Source organism: Dermochelys coriacea, chromosome 11 (genome assembly GCF_009764565.3).
Source record: "Dermochelys coriacea isolate rDerCor1 chromosome 11, rDerCor1.pri.v4, whole genome shotgun sequence".
Taxonomy (NCBI): Eukaryota; Metazoa; Chordata; order Testudines; family Dermochelyidae; genus Dermochelys; species Dermochelys coriacea.
The window spans coordinates 28,333,019-28,353,310 of NC_050078.2; the positions used below are offsets into that span (position 1 = coordinate 28,333,019).

A 20,292-nucleotide genomic window follows, 5' to 3' on the forward strand; every position below is an offset into this window, starting at 1 on the left:
CCGTAGCAGCTGCGAGCTCCACGGGAGTTCCCCTGCCGCCTGCTGTGGCTGGGAGCTGCAGGGTCCCCCCCACTAGGGCAGGGTCTGGGAGCTGTGGAGGGGCCAACTGGGAACTCCAGCCCTGTGGTAGAAAATGTCACAGAGTTCTCTGGGAGTCATGGATTCCTTGAGTTCTGTGACCTCCGTGACATTATTGTAGCCTTATTTATAAACAAATTCCCAAATTTATATTTAAGGGTACAAGGTAAAACTTAAGAAAGACTACAGCCCCTTTTTGCAACCCTCTTAGAAGATGCCTTGTAACACCCATTCTGCATTCAAAAGAACTTTGGCATGTGCTGGTTCTTTGTAATATCTGCAATTGTGAACAATTATGACATAGGGCTCCGGAAATACAATCATTTTTTCCTATATCTAGAAGAAGAAATACTGTATTGTATCTGCTACTAAATATTGACATTTTAATGGTGACCACAGTGAGAAGAGTCAGCAGAGTAAAATAAAATATCTAGATGCTATATTCGGAACATCAGCTGTCATGTCAAAAAGTGCCAGAGGTTGAGTTTGGTTATATTCTGGAGATCTCTACACCAGCTTTAAGATGACAAAAACTATGTCTAGAACTGTTTTAAAAGGGCTTAATCCATCATTTATAAAATACAGCATCTATTCTAGGAGTCACAGTGGCTACATTATCAGATTACTTTAATCTCAGCCCAGTTGCATTGATTGCCATGGTGCATTGTTTCTTTAAATCTGCAGCAGGAGCTGGGGAATTCTAGCCTGAAGCTCTGTCGTGAACCAGAGAGATGGATAGAATAGATCTGTGGGTAGTATTGTTTTCCTGTGCTATTGAAGTTCTTTTTTCAGTGTGATTCTTTACCATTTTCATATGACAATCACAAGTCAAGTTTTACAGATTTAAAACCCTGTTGCTAAAAAGGAAACTGATACCTTTCTGAGTTACTGACTCTTTATTGGTCAGAAGCTGAAAGAGCTCTTTGCATTTTCACTGCTGAAATATGGGTCAAAAGGTTACTCTGTTTTCGTTATAATACACCTGCTTTGTGCTACTCATTGCTATAGATATCAAGAACATCCCTGCCCTTCTTCATTTTGGTCTAACTTTAAGACACATTTGTTTTCAGTAGCTTTTTGTTTATTTCAATGTATTTTCCACTATGCAAGACAAATGAACTTTTAATTTAATGACAGGTTTCAGAGTAGCAGCCGTGTTAGTCTGTATTCGCAAAAAGAAAAGGAGTACTTGTGGCACCTTAGAGACTAACAAATTTATTAGAGCATAAGCTTTCGTGAGCTACAGCTCACTTCATCGTTTGTTAGTCTCTAAGGTGCCACAAGTACTCCTTTTCTTTTTGCGAGTAATGCATCCGATGAAGTGAGCTGTAGCTCACGAAAGCTTATGCTCTAATAAATTTGTTAGTCTCTAAGGTGCCACAAGTACTCCTTTTCTTTTTTAAATTTAATGTCATCATGAAGAGCCTTGAGATGCCACTTCATCATGATATGCTATACAGGTCTGTTATTGTACTTACCTCATTCATTAGCTGAGTTGCATGTTTAAAATGCCTATTAATTGGACAGTCTGCTACATACTCGAACCGAGACTTCGTCTTTTCAAATGACTCCTTGTACTTACACTGGAGAAAACAAAGAAACTAGTCATTCCAGAGTAAAATTAAAAGAAAGACCATGAAAAATATGAATTGAAAAAATGTCTACATCTAAAGAATAGTGGAATCATCACACAACCAAACTTTGAAAAAATTCTTCCAAATGTCATGAAGAGATTTATTTACCCCACTGTAGAGGGCTTTGTTCTTTTCTGCCAGAGCAAGATCAGGAGTATCCCAGGCATAACAACCAAAGCCTCTGAGCCATGATAAGTCTTCTTTGTATTTAACCTGTAGAAAGAAAGTAATAAGATAAATTTAAAAACTTGGAATAATTTCAAATGGCAACAAAAATTAGCATCCTATTAATGCTGAAATATCATCCAGATCTAAGTCTAACACACAATAGTAATAGTTCTGTGAGTTCCTGCATCAATTACCTTGCTAACTACATTTGTTTTTATACAATTAAGGGGACAGCTTGCACCCTCGGTTAAATCATTAGTGTTGCACAGTTGTAACTGAGAACACAGCCCGGCCCAGAGTCATTAGGTGAAATCCTGACTCCAGTGGGAGTGTTGCCACAGGATTTCACATATTAAATATAAGCCATGAAAACAAATGAGCACTGTTTTTATGTCTCAATAACATACTCACAAAAAATCACCACTGAGATAGTTAAAAGCACCAGTGTCTTTCACATGTTGTAATAAGCCAGAAAGACTGCTAAAGTGCTGCTAGGGGCTTGTCATGTGACAGACAAGTTCAAGCAACAGAAATCGTGCCCAATTCAACTTCCACTGAAGTTGGGAGTTTTGTCACTACTTTCAATAGGAAGTGGTCTTATTCAGTTGACTTGCTCTGTTGATTCCGAAAACATGCCAGGCAACCGTGAAACTGATCACTCTTTCATTTCAGCAGAAGATATCTGCGAGGAGTTAAGTGGCACTGCAGAGGCCTCCATTTTGGACACCTGCTTTAAAAATGCAATGGCTAATATATGATAACCGTTCAAACTCACATCGCTGATAGCATCTGTGACCGCTCGATGATGATAGTGCTCCGGCCGGTCTGGGATAGATCTCCAGATTCCTAACTGGCTCACATAGTTTTCCTTATATTTCACCTATAAAAGGAGTTGAAAAGAAAGTTGTAAATGTTGTAAAACAGTTTGAAAACCTAACACATTAGTCACCCAATTTTATGACATTCCTACTTCTCACTACTGACTCTCCCCAAAGACATACTTAAAATGTGGGGCCTGATTCTCATTTACATTAACCTTTTACACCATTCTAGCAATGCAAAGTGGCCTTAGTATAAATGAGAATTAGGCCCAGGATCTTTCAGTGGGAGAGAAATAACTATAAAATCTCTAGTTTCGTACAGTTAATGACAAACATTAATCGGGACTAGAAATGCTGTATACGTACACTGCTGATGTCATCAGTGACCTTGCGATGATAGACAATATCCAAGGCATCTTTCACTGTGTGATATTTACCCTTTGCCTGCTCAAAGGTCTCTTTGTAGCGCAGCTGATAAGAAAAAAAATATGAACAAATTAGTTATATAGCCTGCTAGCAATTATTAAAGCTAAATGCGTAGGCCTCTCTTAAGTCCAGAACTGCCTCCATAGCTGCTCGCCCACAGAAACTTGTTTTTGACCTTCTGTGGTCTCTCAACAAAAACACTTCCTTTCTATAAGTGTAGTCACTCTTTGCCATAGGAGAAGTTCCGCCCAGTTTCATTATGGAAATTAGGCTCATGAGAATGACACAGGGGGATACATCAGCTCCCATCATGTTAATGTGGCGCCTAGGAAAATTTAACAAGCTTTGTTGCCCAAAATTAACTGCCTGACTGAGATCCAAACTGGAACTTAGTCAGAGAGGAAAGATTAGGCCCATCAGAGCAGGGATTTTCCCTACTCACCTTTAGGCTATGTCTACAGTACAGCCTATGTCAGCAAAACTTACGTTGCTCAGGGTTGTGAATATTCCACCCCCCTCAGCGACATATGGTAAGTTACACCAACATCAGCGTTCGTCTGCACAGTGCTAAGATGGTGGGAGAGCTTCTCCTGCCAACACAGTTTCTGCCACTCGCGGGGTTGTTTTTTTGTGCTGACAGGAGAGCCCTCTCCCATCAGTATAGAGTGTCTTCACCACACGCACTGCAGCGGCGCACCTATATTGGTTCTGCGCCATCACTGCAGCGCTGCCCATGTAGACGTGCCCTAAGAGCGAAGATGAAGAAGAAAGGCACTGAAGTACCCCCCTGCACAACAGCAATGAGTGCTGGGTTTGGTATAAAAATATCCATCCTTTTCCCCAGGCATGCCCTGAATGGAGGAAAGAAAGAAGATCATTTCATTTTGAAGTTTATTGGAAATTCCCCAGCCTCCACAGGGCAGAAACCCAGATCCAGCACAGGGAGTTCTGTTGCATGAGAGCTGGAAAGCTTTTTCACAGTGCAAAAGCTCGCAATCACTAGTGCAGAGCTGAGGTCTTTTGCCTTTCTATTTTGGACATGTGTAACTGAACAAGTTGACCTGATGGACAGACCAATACATATGGCCTTTCAGGCTTTTAATAACCCAGGAGGCAATTTGCAATCAGAAATGTGAACCACAGATCTCATTATATAGCAGAACACTTCTACAAGTAACTTTAAATTAATATTCTACACTTGAAACAAAAACTAATTTCATTCTCAAATCCTTACCCAGGTCAGCTCAGACAGAAATTGATTTTTAATGAATGTGCATTCTAAGTAAAAGGGAATGAACTCTCAGTGAGGATTGAGATTTATTCCTCAAACAGCATTGAGATGAAGAAGTGGGATAAAAGCATTTCTGTGCTTGCTTCCAGCATCAATACTTTCACTCTAATCTACATTATTTGTAAATGTCACATGGGGAAGCAATTCATTTTGTCCTGATTTATTTCTCTATCCCTCTCATTCTTTTCTCTTTTTTTTTTGACTAGCACATTTGAACACAAGATTGGCTGGAAAAAAACAAAACATAAAAAGATATATGGTGCCTTGAGTCTAAACATAGGAATCTCACTGACATCATTTTAAAATCAGCATGGAGATGGAGTGACAGATACAGATTTGGATGCACGGGCAGTCTTTATTTTATATATTGCCATTTGCATTTCCCCTTAGCTCCTTTTCTGCTCTATTAAAAGATGAAAGAAAGTGTCAGTGATGGTGTCTGTGGGATACATACATCACTAGCATTCCAGTAAGCCTCCTTAGCCCTGATGAGGATAGGAGTGTCAGAGACAGTTGTGTACTTGTGCTTCATCTTCTCATATTGGGCTTTGTACTTTTTCTAAGATCAGATGGCAGGAGGGAAAAGAATAAAAATATGATTAGTTACAAAGATATTTGCCCAGCTGATTTTGTGTTAACACCCAGGGAAGCTAAATTTAGTACACTTTGTTGACCGTCATTACTGCAAGATACTAAGTGCATTCAACTTCCACTGAAGTTGATGGGAGTTGAAGTTGCTCAGTAGCTCCCGAAAGATGCTCAGCACCATGTAGAACCAGGTCCTAATCAATCTGCTCTGCATGATGCCTTACAGAAGGGTGGACAACATTTTTTATTTTGGGGGTAGGGGCTAGCGTTAAAAATAATAGTTGTTGAACATCACTTTAGTTTTGTACCATGACAACATTTGTCCACTTTTAATAAACACATAAACCAGCTTCTGTTCCAAACTCAATGTTTCCTGTATTTATTAATGTAGCCCTTAAAGGGTTTATTTTATTTTATTGGGGGGGAGGGGCAGGTGCTAATGCTACGTCCATGACTTCATAAGTCTGAATATTACAGGCATGCATTTAGAAGCAGATGATTTTTCTCTTCTATAAAACATTTCTATGTGTTAGAATTATATATTAAATGAAAAACTACCCAGGGATCATACAAGGAAATGTAATACTTAAGAATCAGAAGATTTAAAATAAAGTAAAATAAAATAAAATAAAATAAAATACAATAAAATAAAGGTGTATTCTTTTACCCCTACACTCCCCACCCCATTAATATTAGAATTGGAACCTTCACATGGCATAACTGTGCTGAAGATGGGAGCAGGTATCTTACCTCACTGACCATGTCCTTCACATGTTTTGCAAGCATTAAGGCTGGAGTCTGATCACCAACATGGTGATGGGGTCTCTCTTTGGTGGCTAGCTCTACATACAAGTACTGTGACAAGGAAAGAAAAACAGAACATTAGAAACATATTTTCTGAACAAACTTTATCTTGGGAACCCTACAAAATGACTGTGTGCTCAAAATGTGTACACACACACAGACATCGTGAAAATGTAATCCACTCATTCATCTTCTAGGTCCTCCCTCACCTCAACCTTCTTCCATCTCAATACTCTGGCTACTCCATAAATGCCAGCAAAATATTTACAAATCAAAATCCCAAATGGAGCATAATAGCAGTGACCTTCACATGGCCCTTATCAAGAGCTTTTATTCTGGGCCATCTTTAAAAAACATTACTGATTATTTACAGGATCAGGGTTTCACCTTTAGGAACTGGAAAAACTACAGGGAACATACCCCGGTGTAAATTAATAACACCTATGGCAGCTGCACTAATTAAAAGTAAGTTTCTGGCTTTGGCAACCACATGCAGCACTGGGGAGAGCAGGAGATGTAGCATCCAGGTGTAGTTCACACATTCTACATGTGGAGGGCAAAGGCAGGCACAGCACCTCATGGGTACTGAGGGGAGACTGCTCATATGTAGGAATTATACCTTTAAAAAAGTGCAGAGGGGAGTCCACCTTATGCTATCCTCTGAGTGCTAGCAGTTGCAGGAGGAGTTATGGTTCTGGCCCATTTTGAGGCACTGAGTGCTGCAGCCACTCTAGATAACTTTTACACACTGTGAATGCAAGAAGCCCTATTGTGCTGGCCCCTATGCACTAAAGGAGAAGGAACTCTTTGTACCTTCTGCCTGTGTTTACACACACACACACACACACACACACGACCTACATATTTATCTAAACTGTACATGCAGGTTTTTTACATCACTTGGCAGACTGCACATCAATTAAAAATGTCATCATTTTACCTGGCTAATGAGCCCATTAATAAAGACAGATTTTATTGGCTACCTTGGATTTTAGAGAATTTGAATGGAATTGTATTGGGGTTTAATAAAGATTTCTGCTACTTCAGATGAACAGAACTGGACATGTTTGTTAAAGAAACATCATGAGCTTGAGAATCATGTTGTCATTTGAAAATGTGTATTAATCATTATTACAAGTCATCCCTAAGATTTCTAGGTTAATCTGAGAAGGGTTGTGGGGAGCACTGTAGTAAGATGGATTCAACAATCAACACAGATTCCCAGCCCCTTTTCTATTAAAGAAGGATTTTTACCTGACTCTGTATTTTCTGTCCTTTTTTGGCTCGTAAGAAATCTGGTGTATCAAGGATTGATGTGAATTTCGTCTTTTGCTTCTTGCCTGCAGCTCTGTAAACCACCTAGAAGGAGACAAAGCCTGACAGTTATTTCCTTTGTTACAAATGTTCAATTAGCATTTAGTTAATCAAAGCTGTCAAAGGATAAGGTCTAAAATTCATCAGGAAAGCCAGTGAGATGATCTGAGCTTCTTTTGATCATTGCCAACCTGAACAGATAAAATATGGCAATACTTACTTCACTCAAATGAGTCTTCAGCTCCTGAACTTTCCTGTATTCAGGAGTGTCCAGAACCACACTGTATTTATCCCGCATCTTCTTTGCCGTATTGGTGTATACGTAATTAGACTGAAAAGGTAATAAAAATAACATATATGGAAGCTGCAGTATTCTCAGCAGTGTATAGAAAATGTACAGGGGAGTCTAATTTAGGTAACCCATGATACAACAGCATCGCACTCTATTGCTAATACTTTGAATCAGTTGTCTAGCCGCACGGCATGAAACACTCCAAATTCCTTAATCATTCTGATGTAGCACTTACCACAGATCATCTTGACAACTGTGCATCAGTAAATAATGAATCAATATTCAATTATGTGTCAGAAAAAAGGACATACCCAAAGCTCCCGCAAGTGACGAGCACGGACCATATCAGGAGTATCATATAGGAAGCAACCCAGGCCCCTCAACCACTGTAGATCCTCTTTGTATTTATTCTGTGAAGCAATCATAATAACAGAAAATTAAAAGTTGATCCTTTTGGAAAAAAGTGAATAATCAATCACATTATTTTAGCTTGTACACAATTTAAATGTCAAGTCAAATTCTTCTCCCATTGACATCTACACATGTGTGACTTGGAAGAGAGTTTGGCCCATCACATTCAAAGGCAAGGTATATTTGCTTACATCACTTGTGATATCTCCAACGTAGCGGCAATGCATCACTTGCGGGGTGTATGGCAAGGAAATCAAGTGTCCTTGCATCTTAAAGAAATCTGCCTTATAGATCAGCTGAAAGACAAAGAGAAAATATTACACATATTTAATCACGTTGAATATACCAAGCATCTCCTTTTTATAAAATGGAAAAATGAGACATACATCACTGATAGCTTCCTGTGTGGCTCTGACTTGGCGAATTTCTGGTGTGTCAGGGGTGGTATGAATCTTGTCCTTATTTTTGTGGTATATCTCCCTATACAGCCTCTGCACCAAAGGAGAGAATATTCCATGTGTTAGAACTCTTAAAAGAAAGCCATACAGCATCCGGGTTAGCAGAAAATAAATAGCTATTGCTCTGTTAACCCCAGACTTCCTTCTACTTCTATGCACTAGACGGTACAGAAGGACAGGAGAAGATGGAACCACTTTACTAGAAAGGTTTGGTTCTTATATGGTGAAGACATTTCACAACAACTATTTTATTAACATCTTGGAAATGTGTTACAGAGAATCTAAGGCCCAGATCATGCAAACACTTGTGCATATGCTTAATTTAAGCACATGTTAAAATCAATGGTTAAGAAAGTGTGTGGGTTTTTTTGCAAGCTTTGGGCCAAAAAATGTTGAAAATATGGATCTCGCTAGCACAGAGACTTATCAGTTTCTCAACAGCTTTTATTAAATAGCAGCTAGATTGTTTTATGAAATTATGTTGTAATGTATTTTATTATACACCAGCAATATCAAATAATGATGCATTAATACAAACATATATAATTAACATTTACAGTACCTCATTAAGAACTTTATTCACTTTCTTTATATACTCAAAGCCAACAGCTTTGGGTCCAAGAGTGTAGCCTTTAGCTTTGATGTGCTCATAGGCTTCTTTGTATTTAAGCTGTAAAATTAAAAAACAAGTTTTAAAATAAAAGGGTGTAAGAACAATCATATATGATGTTGGCTTGTGACAGCATCTATAATAAATGCCTGCTTATCTACTACTATTTACAGCCAATATAATTAAAGGACTACATTCAGGTTTGGCGCTTCTATACAGCACAAAGCCAGACTTTTAAAGGTATTTAGATGAGAGTAGGTGCTTAGGCACTTCTGAAAATACTACCAGGCATCTATATGCATTTGTAAGCACCTAAATACCTTTAAAAATCTGTATGGGTAGGTGGTGTATTGAGGACTCCAAGGATGTTCAGATTCAGCTATCTCTGTGAGACCTTCTGCCAGAAGGGCACCCCAGCACAAATCAAAGCCATGCTTTCCCACCAGATCATCCTGATTATCCTGCCCTTCCTCAGGGGTTAATTTTTCCTGGGGCAAGGTGGCTCCCACTGACATAGGGTTAAATCAAGCCCAAAATGTGACCCTTTTGAATCTTGAACTATGGAAAATAAGCCACAAATCTTTAATGGATACATATCACGCTAACTTTGAGAGATATCTTGGCACATTTGAATTCTGTGGCTCAAAATGATGTCGCAGAAACTAACCTTTAGGGAGCTATTTCTGTTGAGATTAGTGATTTTGTTTCACTTCTCATGCATTTGATAAGGTATAAATATCAGAGGGAAATTTATGTCATGATAGCAAAATATTCAGATCTCTGTACAGTTCATCGGCTTTTACATATACTCAGAGCAAACATAATCGGCTGCATAGCTGAATAGCAACTTCCATATAACAATATTGTATGTTCACATAGGATGCCTAGAGATCACCAGATATTCTCTTGCAAACCAGATCTTAAAAGAACTTAGTATATTACTTACATCGCTGCCTATGTATTGGACATGTTTAGCAAGCTTAAAGCCTGGAGTATCTAGTGGGAGTTTGTATCCAGTGGGGAGGGCATGTAAACCAGCCCCCCGGTACAGATTCTGCAGGAAAAGTAAGAGAGTTACAATTACATAAAATAAGTGAGGAAGTTTGTTGGTATTGCATAGCAAGTATCTTCTTAGCAATGGGCCAAAGCCTCCCCTGATTTAACTCCACTGAGGTCTTCTGAGGCATACAAATAATAGAGATACATCAGGTATCCTTGTACATTCACAGAGATTTTTTAGTTTAATTTTAGAGCAATACAGTACAGTCTAGCCATGATGGGCCAGAGGAAAAGCTGAAATCATCACATAAGCTGGGTTTTGGATATAAGGAAGAGGTTTGGAGAAAATGAACTCTCTGTCTCTAAACCCAGAATGCAATGAAGAAATGCTGGCTGGGTCTTGGATAGATGGCTTTCAAAAAGCCAGATGGTTTTGAACAGACTGTATTCTGGATCTCCAGTCTTGGAGTGCAGCAAAGAGAATGACGGCCTCACAGATTGGATTGCTGGCTCTGAAAGATTTGCATTCAGAGCTGGCATCTTCACTGAGAACAATCGTAGAGGACATAACCAGTGATAATGGGGAGAATTCCCTGGAGTTTTGTAAACTGGAAATATACACTCACAGCTCCCCACAGAATTGAACAAGCATACATGACACCCAACAGCAGAAGTTGGCCATTGTTCTGTAGTATCCTATTAGAAATGAAAACTTGATACTTACTTCACTCTGTATCTTATGAGCATGCTTTGCCCGCACCAAGTCCACGGTTTTATCGGTGGGGGTCATTTTGCCTCTAATATTATGCACATATGCATGGCGATAGACAGCCTAGGAAATAAGAAAAACTAATTAGCCTATTGATACCATTTCATGATATGCGTTTGTCTAACCCAGCGGTAATCAAAGTGGGTCATGACCCAGTTTTAATGGGGTCGCCAAGCCCCACTGCCTGAGGGCTTCAGGTTACAGGCTCCCTCCTGGGGTCGTATAGTAATATTTGCTGTCAGAAGGGGATCGCGGTACAATGAAGTTTGAGAATTCCTGGTCTAACTTATTGTGGGTCAATTAATGTTTGCAGGCTTACCAGGACCATCTTTTGAAATATATGGAAGGAAAAAGCTTCACATTCAGGGTATGTCCATGTAGAACATGCTTGCCATACTGCTGAAACCAGCTGTTGCCTAATATTCTATTGATGGTATAGCAAAGGGTGGTAGTGGACTAGCATGAAGTGATTCCAACATGTCATTAAATGTTACATTATTGGAATTATTGAGACATGATACATATCATACAGGGATGAAATGTGGTATAAATACTTACATCGCTCAGATTCTTGCCACTAATGACATTCTGGACATAATAAGGAGTGTCAGTGATCATGGTGTAGTCGTTCTTCATTGTCTCTGCCTTAGATTTGTACTTAATCTACAGAAAGAAAGAAAACAATTTGATTTTTGTAAGTCTGGTTGTTAATTAAACAAGCTGCTTATGCACAATATTAGTAATTCAGTAAAGTAAATTATATTTAAGCAAAAAGAAAAGAAAAAAGTACTCAGGTGAGACATTTAAACCAGATAAAAACAGTCATAGCACTGCACTCGGGGAACTTTAGAATACTTCAATAATACTTAAATAACATAACTATTCTGTCATTAATTATTTGTATGTACCATATAAAACCATGAGCCCCAAAAATTCTAAATAAAAACTCTTGAGGAGATGTGTTCTTTGCAATCAAAATCATTATCTACATCTAATTCAACTGCTTAATTCTCAGCTAATAATGAGTAAGAAAACCTTGCCTTCAAAAAAAATTGACTAATCAAAATCAATAACATATTACTTCTAGATTGTATGAATTTTCATTCAGTGCTGCTGTACAGAATACACAGCACAGTGGCCCTGTCACAGCTTCCAGGGAGCCCTGAGATAAGTACTACCCAGAGCCTACACCTCTCACCCCTTCCTGCACCCCAGCCCTGCCCTGAGTCCCCTCCCACACCCAAACTTCCTCCTAGAATCCACACCCCAACTCCCTGCCCCAGCCCTGAGCCCTCTCCCACATCCAATCAGTGGTCCTGATTCAGTAAAGCATTCCCTTTGCAGGAGAGCATCTCAGCATGTATATCCCACTCATGTCAATCAGACTTAAGCCCATTCTGAAGCACTTTTCTGAATAGGCATGGACTTAAACAAATGCTTAAGTGCTTTCCTGTGTGTGAGGGTGGGGGCAGGGGAGGCACTATATGACAACACCTAATTATTGCAAATCAATAAAATTTAAAGAACTCAACCTGAACATTTCAGTGTAAGGAGGAAATGAAATGCCCTTCCAGGCTTTGTCCCTATGGTGTTTTAAAGAGTGAGACTAGATGTGAAGCAAACTGAAAAGCAGAACCAAACTAGAGACAGTTCAAACTTACATCACTGCGAAGGTCATATGCATGTTTGGCATGCAGAATTTCAGGAGTATCCCAAACAAAGCAGCCAATGCCTTTCAGCCAGTTGAGATCATCCTTGTATACAATCTAAAGTATTATAGAAAACAAGGAAGTGTTTGAGAATTTCACTACAGCTTAATCCCTTAGCTACATATTAACCCTAGATGGCAGCTTTCAATAGTAAATACCTTTTCCAATATTCTGAAACTAATTTGCCTGGATCCTGGTACAACAAGCGCTATTGGTTCTTTTAGCTTTTAACTGAACTGCAGGTGCAGGGTGAGGGAGCCTATACAATTAGAAGTACTTTGACAGGAAGGCTTTCAACTAACCTGTATTTTGCATAATGATGCATTGCTGCCAAAATGAGTTATACACAGGCCATTTCAAAATCCAGGGAATTTTGCCAAATACAAATAATTTGTGTCTTGCTCAGATTCTGGGCATTTTTTTTTTCAAAATCTGAGTGTTTTTTTTAAAGGAAATACAACCAAAATATACTTTAAAAAAATCTAAGCAACTGTGTGAAAATTTGTATTTTCTGAAATTAAACAGAAAACAAAAATCTTCAGAGAGATCATAAACCTGTGCTAATGCAAGGAATTTTCACAGTCCCTGTTTCCAGCAGCTATACTTATCAGTATGAAAGATAGTAATAAAAAGAAAGAAGTACTGAAAAAAGACTGCAATTCTGAACTTTGTTGGTGTGTGAATCTATTCTGTGGATGAAATTCACTTTACCTGCATATAGACAGAGTAACTGGGCTGCATCTAAATAGTTGATGGAGTAGCATCTACTGCCTATAAATAACACATGCATGTTCTACTGGGGCCACTGGATTTGCAGAAACACAGATGCTATGGCCCTTCCTCTTGCCTGCCCCCATATTGGAGCAACCATGAAGAGCCTTTTGCCGCATGGGTCAACCCACCCAGGGCATCCAAATTTCCAGAGTACTTAGCACTATTGATTAATTACTCTGAGTAATTTATAAATGTAACATGAGAAGGAGTTTGGAGAACTGTCTGATCACTAGGACTTGCAGTGCTGTGGTCTGATGTTTATACTGGAGAGAAACCAGACTGTACCTGTTCAGCTTGATCTAAGCTAAACATCTGTGCAAAAAGCAATATTTGTAAACAGTCTTGGACAGCTGTTATGTGGGATATAAAACAATGCACAAATATTGCAATTTCAAGACATTCCAACATTTTTTCTGCAACACAATTTCACCTATTACAGACAGAAGCTAACAACAGAAATCTTTTTGAAAGTTGAACAATGATGTAATATAATTTGTTGGCTTACTTCACTGAGCTGGTCAGTGACTTTTCGAACATGAGCGTTGATCTGAAGGTCTGGTAGACAGGTCCACTCATGGAGATGTAGGCGATAATCAATTTCACTGACTTTTTTCTGTGTGGCCCTAGCAGCTACAATGTCTACCATGTCTGGAAGAATGTGGATTTTGGCCTTGTTCTTTTCATAGACTTCTTTGTACAGACGCTGTGAAATTAAAATATTATGTTAATAATGGGAGAAAAGAGTGACACATCATTTTAAATTGTTGATTTTCTTATGCAACAGACGTTAGAACAAGCACTTTCATGTTATAAGTAGGGTCCTTAACATGATAGTTTTTGTAGGGTAGACCTTGTTCTACCAAAGGCTGTAGCAGAACAAACAAAAACATATTTCTGTACATATTGGAGAAAGTTTAGTAAATATCAATAGTTGCCACACACATATTTAAATATGAAATCTTGATTAACGTATGTGGTTGCTTGGACTATCAGGAGAACTTAAATTTTAAAAAAGATCCTTACATCAATGTTAAGCTTGCCAACTCTAAGGCATCTTGCTGTGTTGGGATCATCTTCAACGCTTCTGGGTAGAGTGTAAAGTGCTTTAAATTTATCATATTCTTCCCGATACTTGACCTAAGCAGAGACAAGGAGATAAAATGACTTCCTCCAGTAAGACAACTACATTTTTAGAGCCAAATTCACTGGTGACTGAAGTGGGCACAACTCCTTTGAAGTCAGTGGAGACTGAAAGCAGTTCAGGGCAGGGTCTTGTCTTCTGTTTTGTTAGGTGTACCTATGATGTCATATAGATAACGACAACTTCCAGAAGAATTTTGTAAAATAGCAGGAGTAAATGAATTGATTAATTTAAGGAAGAAAATAATTCCAGCTCTCTATATTTACAGAGGTCAATATAAAAATATTCAGGAAGGGAACTATCTTTTATGGGTCTCAGTTCAGCAAAGCAGCTAAGCATGTACATGAATCCATCCATATTCAGCAAAGCACTTAAGCACATGTGTAACTTCAAGCACATGTTTAAGTACTTTGTTGCATAGGATGGACTGCTGAATGAGGCCCATCTAGCATACATCTTGTATAGTGATTGTCAGAAAGAGCTTTCCAACAGTACTGCAAAACGTGAATTTTGCTCATCAAAAGATGAATCACAGAACTATGTCTTTAGTTCAACCTGTGTGGTTAAATCCACCAAATGTAACAGTATCTCAAATTCAAATCTAGCCAGAGGTTTAGATCCTGTTGTCTTACATCTAAAAATTGGAAACATAAAAAGCGAAGAAGTTGCTGAAAGCAAATTTTGGCTAGGGATATAAGTTGCCAATCTTTTATTGAAGTATTTGGTAGAAAGATTGAGAAGGTTGTTGTTTCGAGCAAGAACCAAGTTGCGATCAATAGATAATAAGGCTTCCAGGGAAGAAGAAATTACTTGCATGAATGACTCTGTACCTATTCATAGACACAAAATTGAAATAAAAATAAATAGTAATATTAAATTTTTGTACATCTGTACTATGTAAATACAAAGCAGAAAAGGGCTTTATTGCTAGCATTAATGAGCTGCAAAGATAGAGAAGCTTAAAACATTATGTTCACTTACAATACTAGCATTATGCTTCAGTTCTTTGGCACGAGACAGAGAGACGGAATCAGAGGATATTTTGTAACCAGTGGCTTTCACTTTATCCCAGGCTTCCTTGTACAGGTTCTGAGTGGGGATACAAAGATCTCTGAATATGGTTTTCAAAACTCTTACTTATTACACAGTATGAGAAAACATTCAAAATCCTTTGTATCTTAACTTAAACCTCGGCACACTTCTGAACTTTTACTCAAGCCCAGTAGACTGAATGCTGGTTCAGAATAATCACCCACCAGGCTCAAAAGCTCATTCCATGAGTGACAAAAGCCACTGTTCATCCACTGGGTCCCAGTCTCCTGCAAGAATTGGTCCCCAATTGTACTTTGATACAGGGAATCAGCTTATCAATACACTGTATTTTGCCTAGCATCTGGAACTAAGGAGTTTGCAAAAATAAAATAAATCCCATCACACTAGCTCCTTGAAAGAAACAAAAGAGTTAAAAACACTCACATTGCTAAAAAGATGTTTCAGATTTTGGGTTCTTTCGTGATCCACTGTTTCCACCACAGTTGTATATTTGTCCTTAATTTGGTGATAATTTTCTTTATATTTCACCTTTAAGAAAGATATAGTGATTAATTCACTGTGTTTTAACTATCTGTGGGAATGGGGGAAAGCTTCTGGGTGGAAAAAGGGAAATGACTCACCTCACTAGCATGGATGCCGCTTTGGACCGCAGTCACATAAAGCGGTGTATCGGTAACAGCACTGTAGTTCTGCAAATTCTCTTTTCCTGCAGCTGTGTATTTCAGCTAAGAAAACACGGACAAAAAGTGTTCTGAGACTAACTAGACCTGCTTCCCTAGCAACTTCATCATGTTTTCCAGGTCCATCAGCCATCTATTCCCTTTGTTAAAATAGGCCTCTGTGCTGTGTATTATAATGTTTATTCCGAAATGTTAACAGCAAGAAGTCTTGGGAGCTGATCACTCCACATGAAGAAATTTCAGCAGTGGAAAGTCCACATCCAAGCAGACCAATCTTGCAATCTTCAGGTTAAAATAAACTTGCTTGTTCAAACTCTGTTAAACTGCTATCCTTTTCAGTTCTCCTTGCTTCTCTGCTTTTTTCAGTAGCAGGGAGGAAATAATGATGTCTCTATCAGATAAGCCTGGAAGACTACATTGCATTTTTTTTATTTTGCTGATCTAAAGCATACTGTACAGCATCAAGCCCTGCTCGCAGCTATGGTGGTGTAAACCCTAAGGAATGCAAATGAAATAAAAATGTGGCCCACTATCTCTTCTTATATAAGGAAGATTTGCTTACTTGGCTTTGGAGATCATATGATTTCTTAGCATGCAGAATTTGTGGGGTGTCCCAGACATAGCATCCAAGTCCTTTCAGCCAATTTAAGTCATCTTTATACACAACCTGTAGAGAAGAAAAACTAAATCAGTTCCAAGAAAATGTGCACCCTACCTGAAAGGAGGTAACTGCATCTTCCCCATATCAAACCAATGTCTCCCATATAGCAAGGCAGAATGCTACTCAAGGCTGTGACCCAGTCTTATTAACTGATTAAAATCAGTTTTGAAAGTTTATATCTGAGAATGAAGGAAAGTGTTTAATAGCACAGTTAGTCTGTGTTATTTTCAGCTTTTTCTATAGGAATTAATATGAGAAGTAAAAGTAAAACAAAGTGGCAACCCACAGCATGTAGAGTCAGATTATTCAGATGTAATCAGACCTCCTTGGGTAAAAAGGACCATTTCATATTGATTTAATAGTACAATTATATGGTCAACTAAACCAGTGCTTTCCAACCTGTTTGGTCAGTTGTACCAGTGTACTGGACTTTGATCCCTATCCTGGGTGCAGCACCCAAAGGTGGAAGGTACAAGTAAACCACTTTTGCACTCCTCTGATTCCAGGAGCTTCTGGGAGCTGTTTTGGCCCCGGTGTAAGTTAGAGCAGTCCAAAGGGAGCATTATGATGCCTGAGGATCACTGCAGTGCTTTGACCACATCTTATATTCCCAACATGCCAACCCTAGTGGTTAGAAGCTACTGGCATGCTTGCGCAAGTCAGGTTTGTGTGTTTCTGTAGGACCTTACCCAAAGCTCACTGAAGGCAATGGGAAAAAAAACCTAATGGGAAAAAAAACCTTCAGTGGACTTGGATTAGGCCTGTAAATCTTAACTTTTTCCAATTTTCAAACCAAATAATAAATAATAAGCTCACGAAAAATCCTTTGAGAAATTGCTTAAAGCCCCCCCGAACATTATGGCAGATTCAATTAAATGATGTTATTAAGCAATTTGGAAGCACAGTTATTAATTTCACATATAAGTACTTTTTTTAAAAAAAGTCATTTAGCCAGAAGGCTGTGAAGCTACCCGAACTTGGAATGACTAAACAGGGTACATACATCACTCAAAATCTCCTGGGCTTTCTTGGCTAGAACAACATCATTTTCTTCAGGTGAACAATTCCACTGGTGGAGGTAGGTTCTGTACTCAAGATCACTGAGGATATATTGACACTTTTTAGCCAACAGGTGATTCAACATGTCACTTGGAATATGGACATTTGCCTTGGTGTCTTCATAATTCTTTCTGTAGGCCAGCTGGAAAGGAAGTATGGGGGAGAGGGGAGAGAGTAAAAATGTGTATTTTTTAGGCACAGTTCTGACTATAAACAGAGATATCTCACAGGGTCTAATCCAGCACCTTTTTAACTCAGTGGCAAAACTCTTATTGACTGCAATGGGATCAGGACTGAGCCTATAATGCTGAAGAAATACTTAATAATTAAATTAAAATGTTTAAAATTAATTCTACTAGACTGCTATAAGAGAAGGAGTGGCCCTTGTCCTGTTAGATTCACACAGATGGTTAGAAAATGCATGAGACTTTGAGGTAAAAGCAGTCCTAAACTCCAGCTACCACTTTTAATCTCTGAGGCTGAGGAAACAACATTTCTTGTGGTCATGAGAACTGTTTTTGTTCTTCATCAAATCTTTTATTAACACATGGCTAGCTAGATCTCCCTGTCTAACTGCATGCACAATATTAGTGACCATATTTGTTTGTAACTGTATGTGTGCCTTGGGAGATTATGAGGGTGAAGTGGTGAGGTGGTGGTGGTAACAGATTGACCATTATGTATATCACTGTCTAGTTAACTCCCTGCTAGAGTTAACAGGCCTACTACTACACCACGTGCTGCTAGCTAACTCCAAACTCTAATCAGAATCCTCTAGTAAGCTATGGTAGCTTGAGCAATACAGTACATCTCTCTGCTCAGATTTCACACAATGGCTGCTCCTTTTTCTGTGCCAAAAAAATAAAAATTATGCATCAAAAAATTCTGCGCACAATATTTTAAAATTCTGCAAGTTTTATTTGTCAATAAATATATGCAGAGGCTCCAGCATGGCAGTGGGGAGCAAAGGCCACTGGCTGAACGAAGGTGGGAGATCACCCTGCAGCCCCCCAACCCACCAGGAACATGGACTCAGCGGTGAGGCTGCACCCGACACAGCATAAGGCTGGGCCTGCCCTAGAAACATGCTGGAGCCATGCCCCTCTGCATCAGGTGTGGGGCAGGTAGGCTCAACCAGGCAGGTCCAAGTGTGGAGGGGCTCAGTGTGGGAGAATCCAGATGTGGGGTGAGAGGATTCTGTGTGGGATAATCTGGGTGCAGGCAGCTCAATGGGGGGGTCTAGGAGTGGGGGGATCTGGATGCACAGAGGCTAAGTGGGGGAGGGGGGTTCAAGGTGCAGGGTAATGGGACTCTCCAGGGATGAAGGTTGTTGGGGCTCAGCCAAGGGGTCTGGATGTGGGTTCTCAGCAGGGGGGTCTGGGTGCAGCTAGTTGGCAGTCAGTGGCATGGGTCTGGATGTGCAGGCTCAGGGTGATGTAGGAAGTGGGGCATCAGGATGGGGGGTTGAGTGCAGGGAGCTCAGTGGGGGGTGGTCTGGGTGCAGGGGTGGGGTTCCAAAGTAGGGGGTCTGGGTGCAGAGGGGCTCCAGATGCAGGGATTGAAGTTCAGTGGGGTGGGATTCGGGTATGGAGGACATGGGGGGTTCTGGATGTACCAGGTGAGGCTTGGCAGGGCAGTCTGAGTATGGGCAGTCTGGATGCACAGGGGTTGGGTAGATGGGGGAGCAGCTCCCTGAACAGTGACCCCTCCCCACCACACCTGAGGAATGATTGGGGCAGGAAGCAGGGGAGGATGCTGAGCTTCCTGCAACTGAGGGAGTTTTCTGGACGTGGGTCTGACACAGCCCCAGCCATTCCTTGCAGGAGAAGAGGAAGTCCCAACCTCTCCTGCCTCCAGCCCAGCTGGGATTAGCAACTCATCCTGGCTCCGGGTAGGAGCCACTGGCTGGGGTGTCCCCAGCCCCACGGTGATTAACCTCTCTGCCGGCTGCTCTGGATGTCTAAAACATTGTACCTGCACTGCAAGGAAGTGATGCTTGATTTTCTTGCAGCTTCGCTGTCAGAAAGTCATTTTCTGCGGGGAAGCAAAGAAATCTGCGGGGGACATGAATTCTGCACATGCACAGTGGCACAGAATTCCCCCAGGAGTAAATGGCAAACAGTAAAAGCTTATGTTTTTTTCTATTCTAATATATCTAATCTTTCATTACCTCTCCTCTTAGTTTCCTAGTTTCATATATAATTATTTACCCCTGGCTAAATACCCATGACTCAGAAAAAGATATGCCAATATAAAATAATGTTTTGATTTCATCAATACAATAATATTAGCTAGATGTTAAATCTTAAAGGCCTTTTATGTGCAAATCCCTCATGTGGATGGGATTGTAGGATCAAAGTTAGGCACACACTAAATATGGAAAAGAGAAAATATTGCAAGAAAAAACCCTCACCGCACTCCTTAGTTTTTGGAAAGCTAGAGAATGAACGACACTGGGGAATTCGGAGATATGCTTCCCAGCCAGGTAATGGCCCTTCTGCTTCTCATAGAATTCTTTGTATTTAAGCTGCAAAACATTCACATGGAAATTG

The 20,292-nt window shown here is 39.7% G+C and overlaps 1 protein-coding gene across 1 annotated transcript in view; it reads right to left on the reverse strand.

Moving 5' to 3' along the window:
- Positions 1-20,292, reverse strand: part of NEB (nebulin) — a 200,323-nt gene that overhangs the window by 47,637 nt on the left and 132,394 nt on the right. The window contains exons 101-124 of the mRNA XM_038422666.2: positions 20,154-20,267; positions 17,685-17,882; positions 16,583-16,687; positions 15,961-16,065; positions 15,764-15,868; positions 15,269-15,376; positions 14,170-14,283; positions 13,652-13,849; positions 12,325-12,429; positions 11,222-11,326; positions 10,619-10,726; positions 9,842-9,949; positions 8,848-8,955; positions 8,214-8,318; positions 8,019-8,123; positions 7,728-7,826; positions 7,345-7,455; positions 7,065-7,169; positions 5,757-5,861; positions 4,873-4,977; positions 3,068-3,172; positions 2,656-2,760; positions 1,821-1,925; positions 1,557-1,661 (exon numbers count right to left, since the gene is read on the reverse strand). Of these exons, the coding sequence (XP_038278594.2) occupies positions 1,557-1,661; positions 1,821-1,925; positions 2,656-2,760; positions 3,068-3,172; positions 4,873-4,977; positions 5,757-5,861; positions 7,065-7,169; positions 7,345-7,455; positions 7,728-7,826; positions 8,019-8,123; positions 8,214-8,318; positions 8,848-8,955; positions 9,842-9,949; positions 10,619-10,726; positions 11,222-11,326; positions 12,325-12,429; positions 13,652-13,849; positions 14,170-14,283; positions 15,269-15,376; positions 15,764-15,868; positions 15,961-16,065; positions 16,583-16,687; positions 17,685-17,882; positions 20,154-20,267 (2,736 nt within the window). The remainder of the gene's footprint in view (positions 1-1,556; positions 1,662-1,820; positions 1,926-2,655; positions 2,761-3,067; positions 3,173-4,872; positions 4,978-5,756; positions 5,862-7,064; positions 7,170-7,344; positions 7,456-7,727; positions 7,827-8,018; positions 8,124-8,213; positions 8,319-8,847; positions 8,956-9,841; positions 9,950-10,618; positions 10,727-11,221; positions 11,327-12,324; positions 12,430-13,651; positions 13,850-14,169; positions 14,284-15,268; positions 15,377-15,763; positions 15,869-15,960; positions 16,066-16,582; positions 16,688-17,684; positions 17,883-20,153; positions 20,268-20,292) is intronic.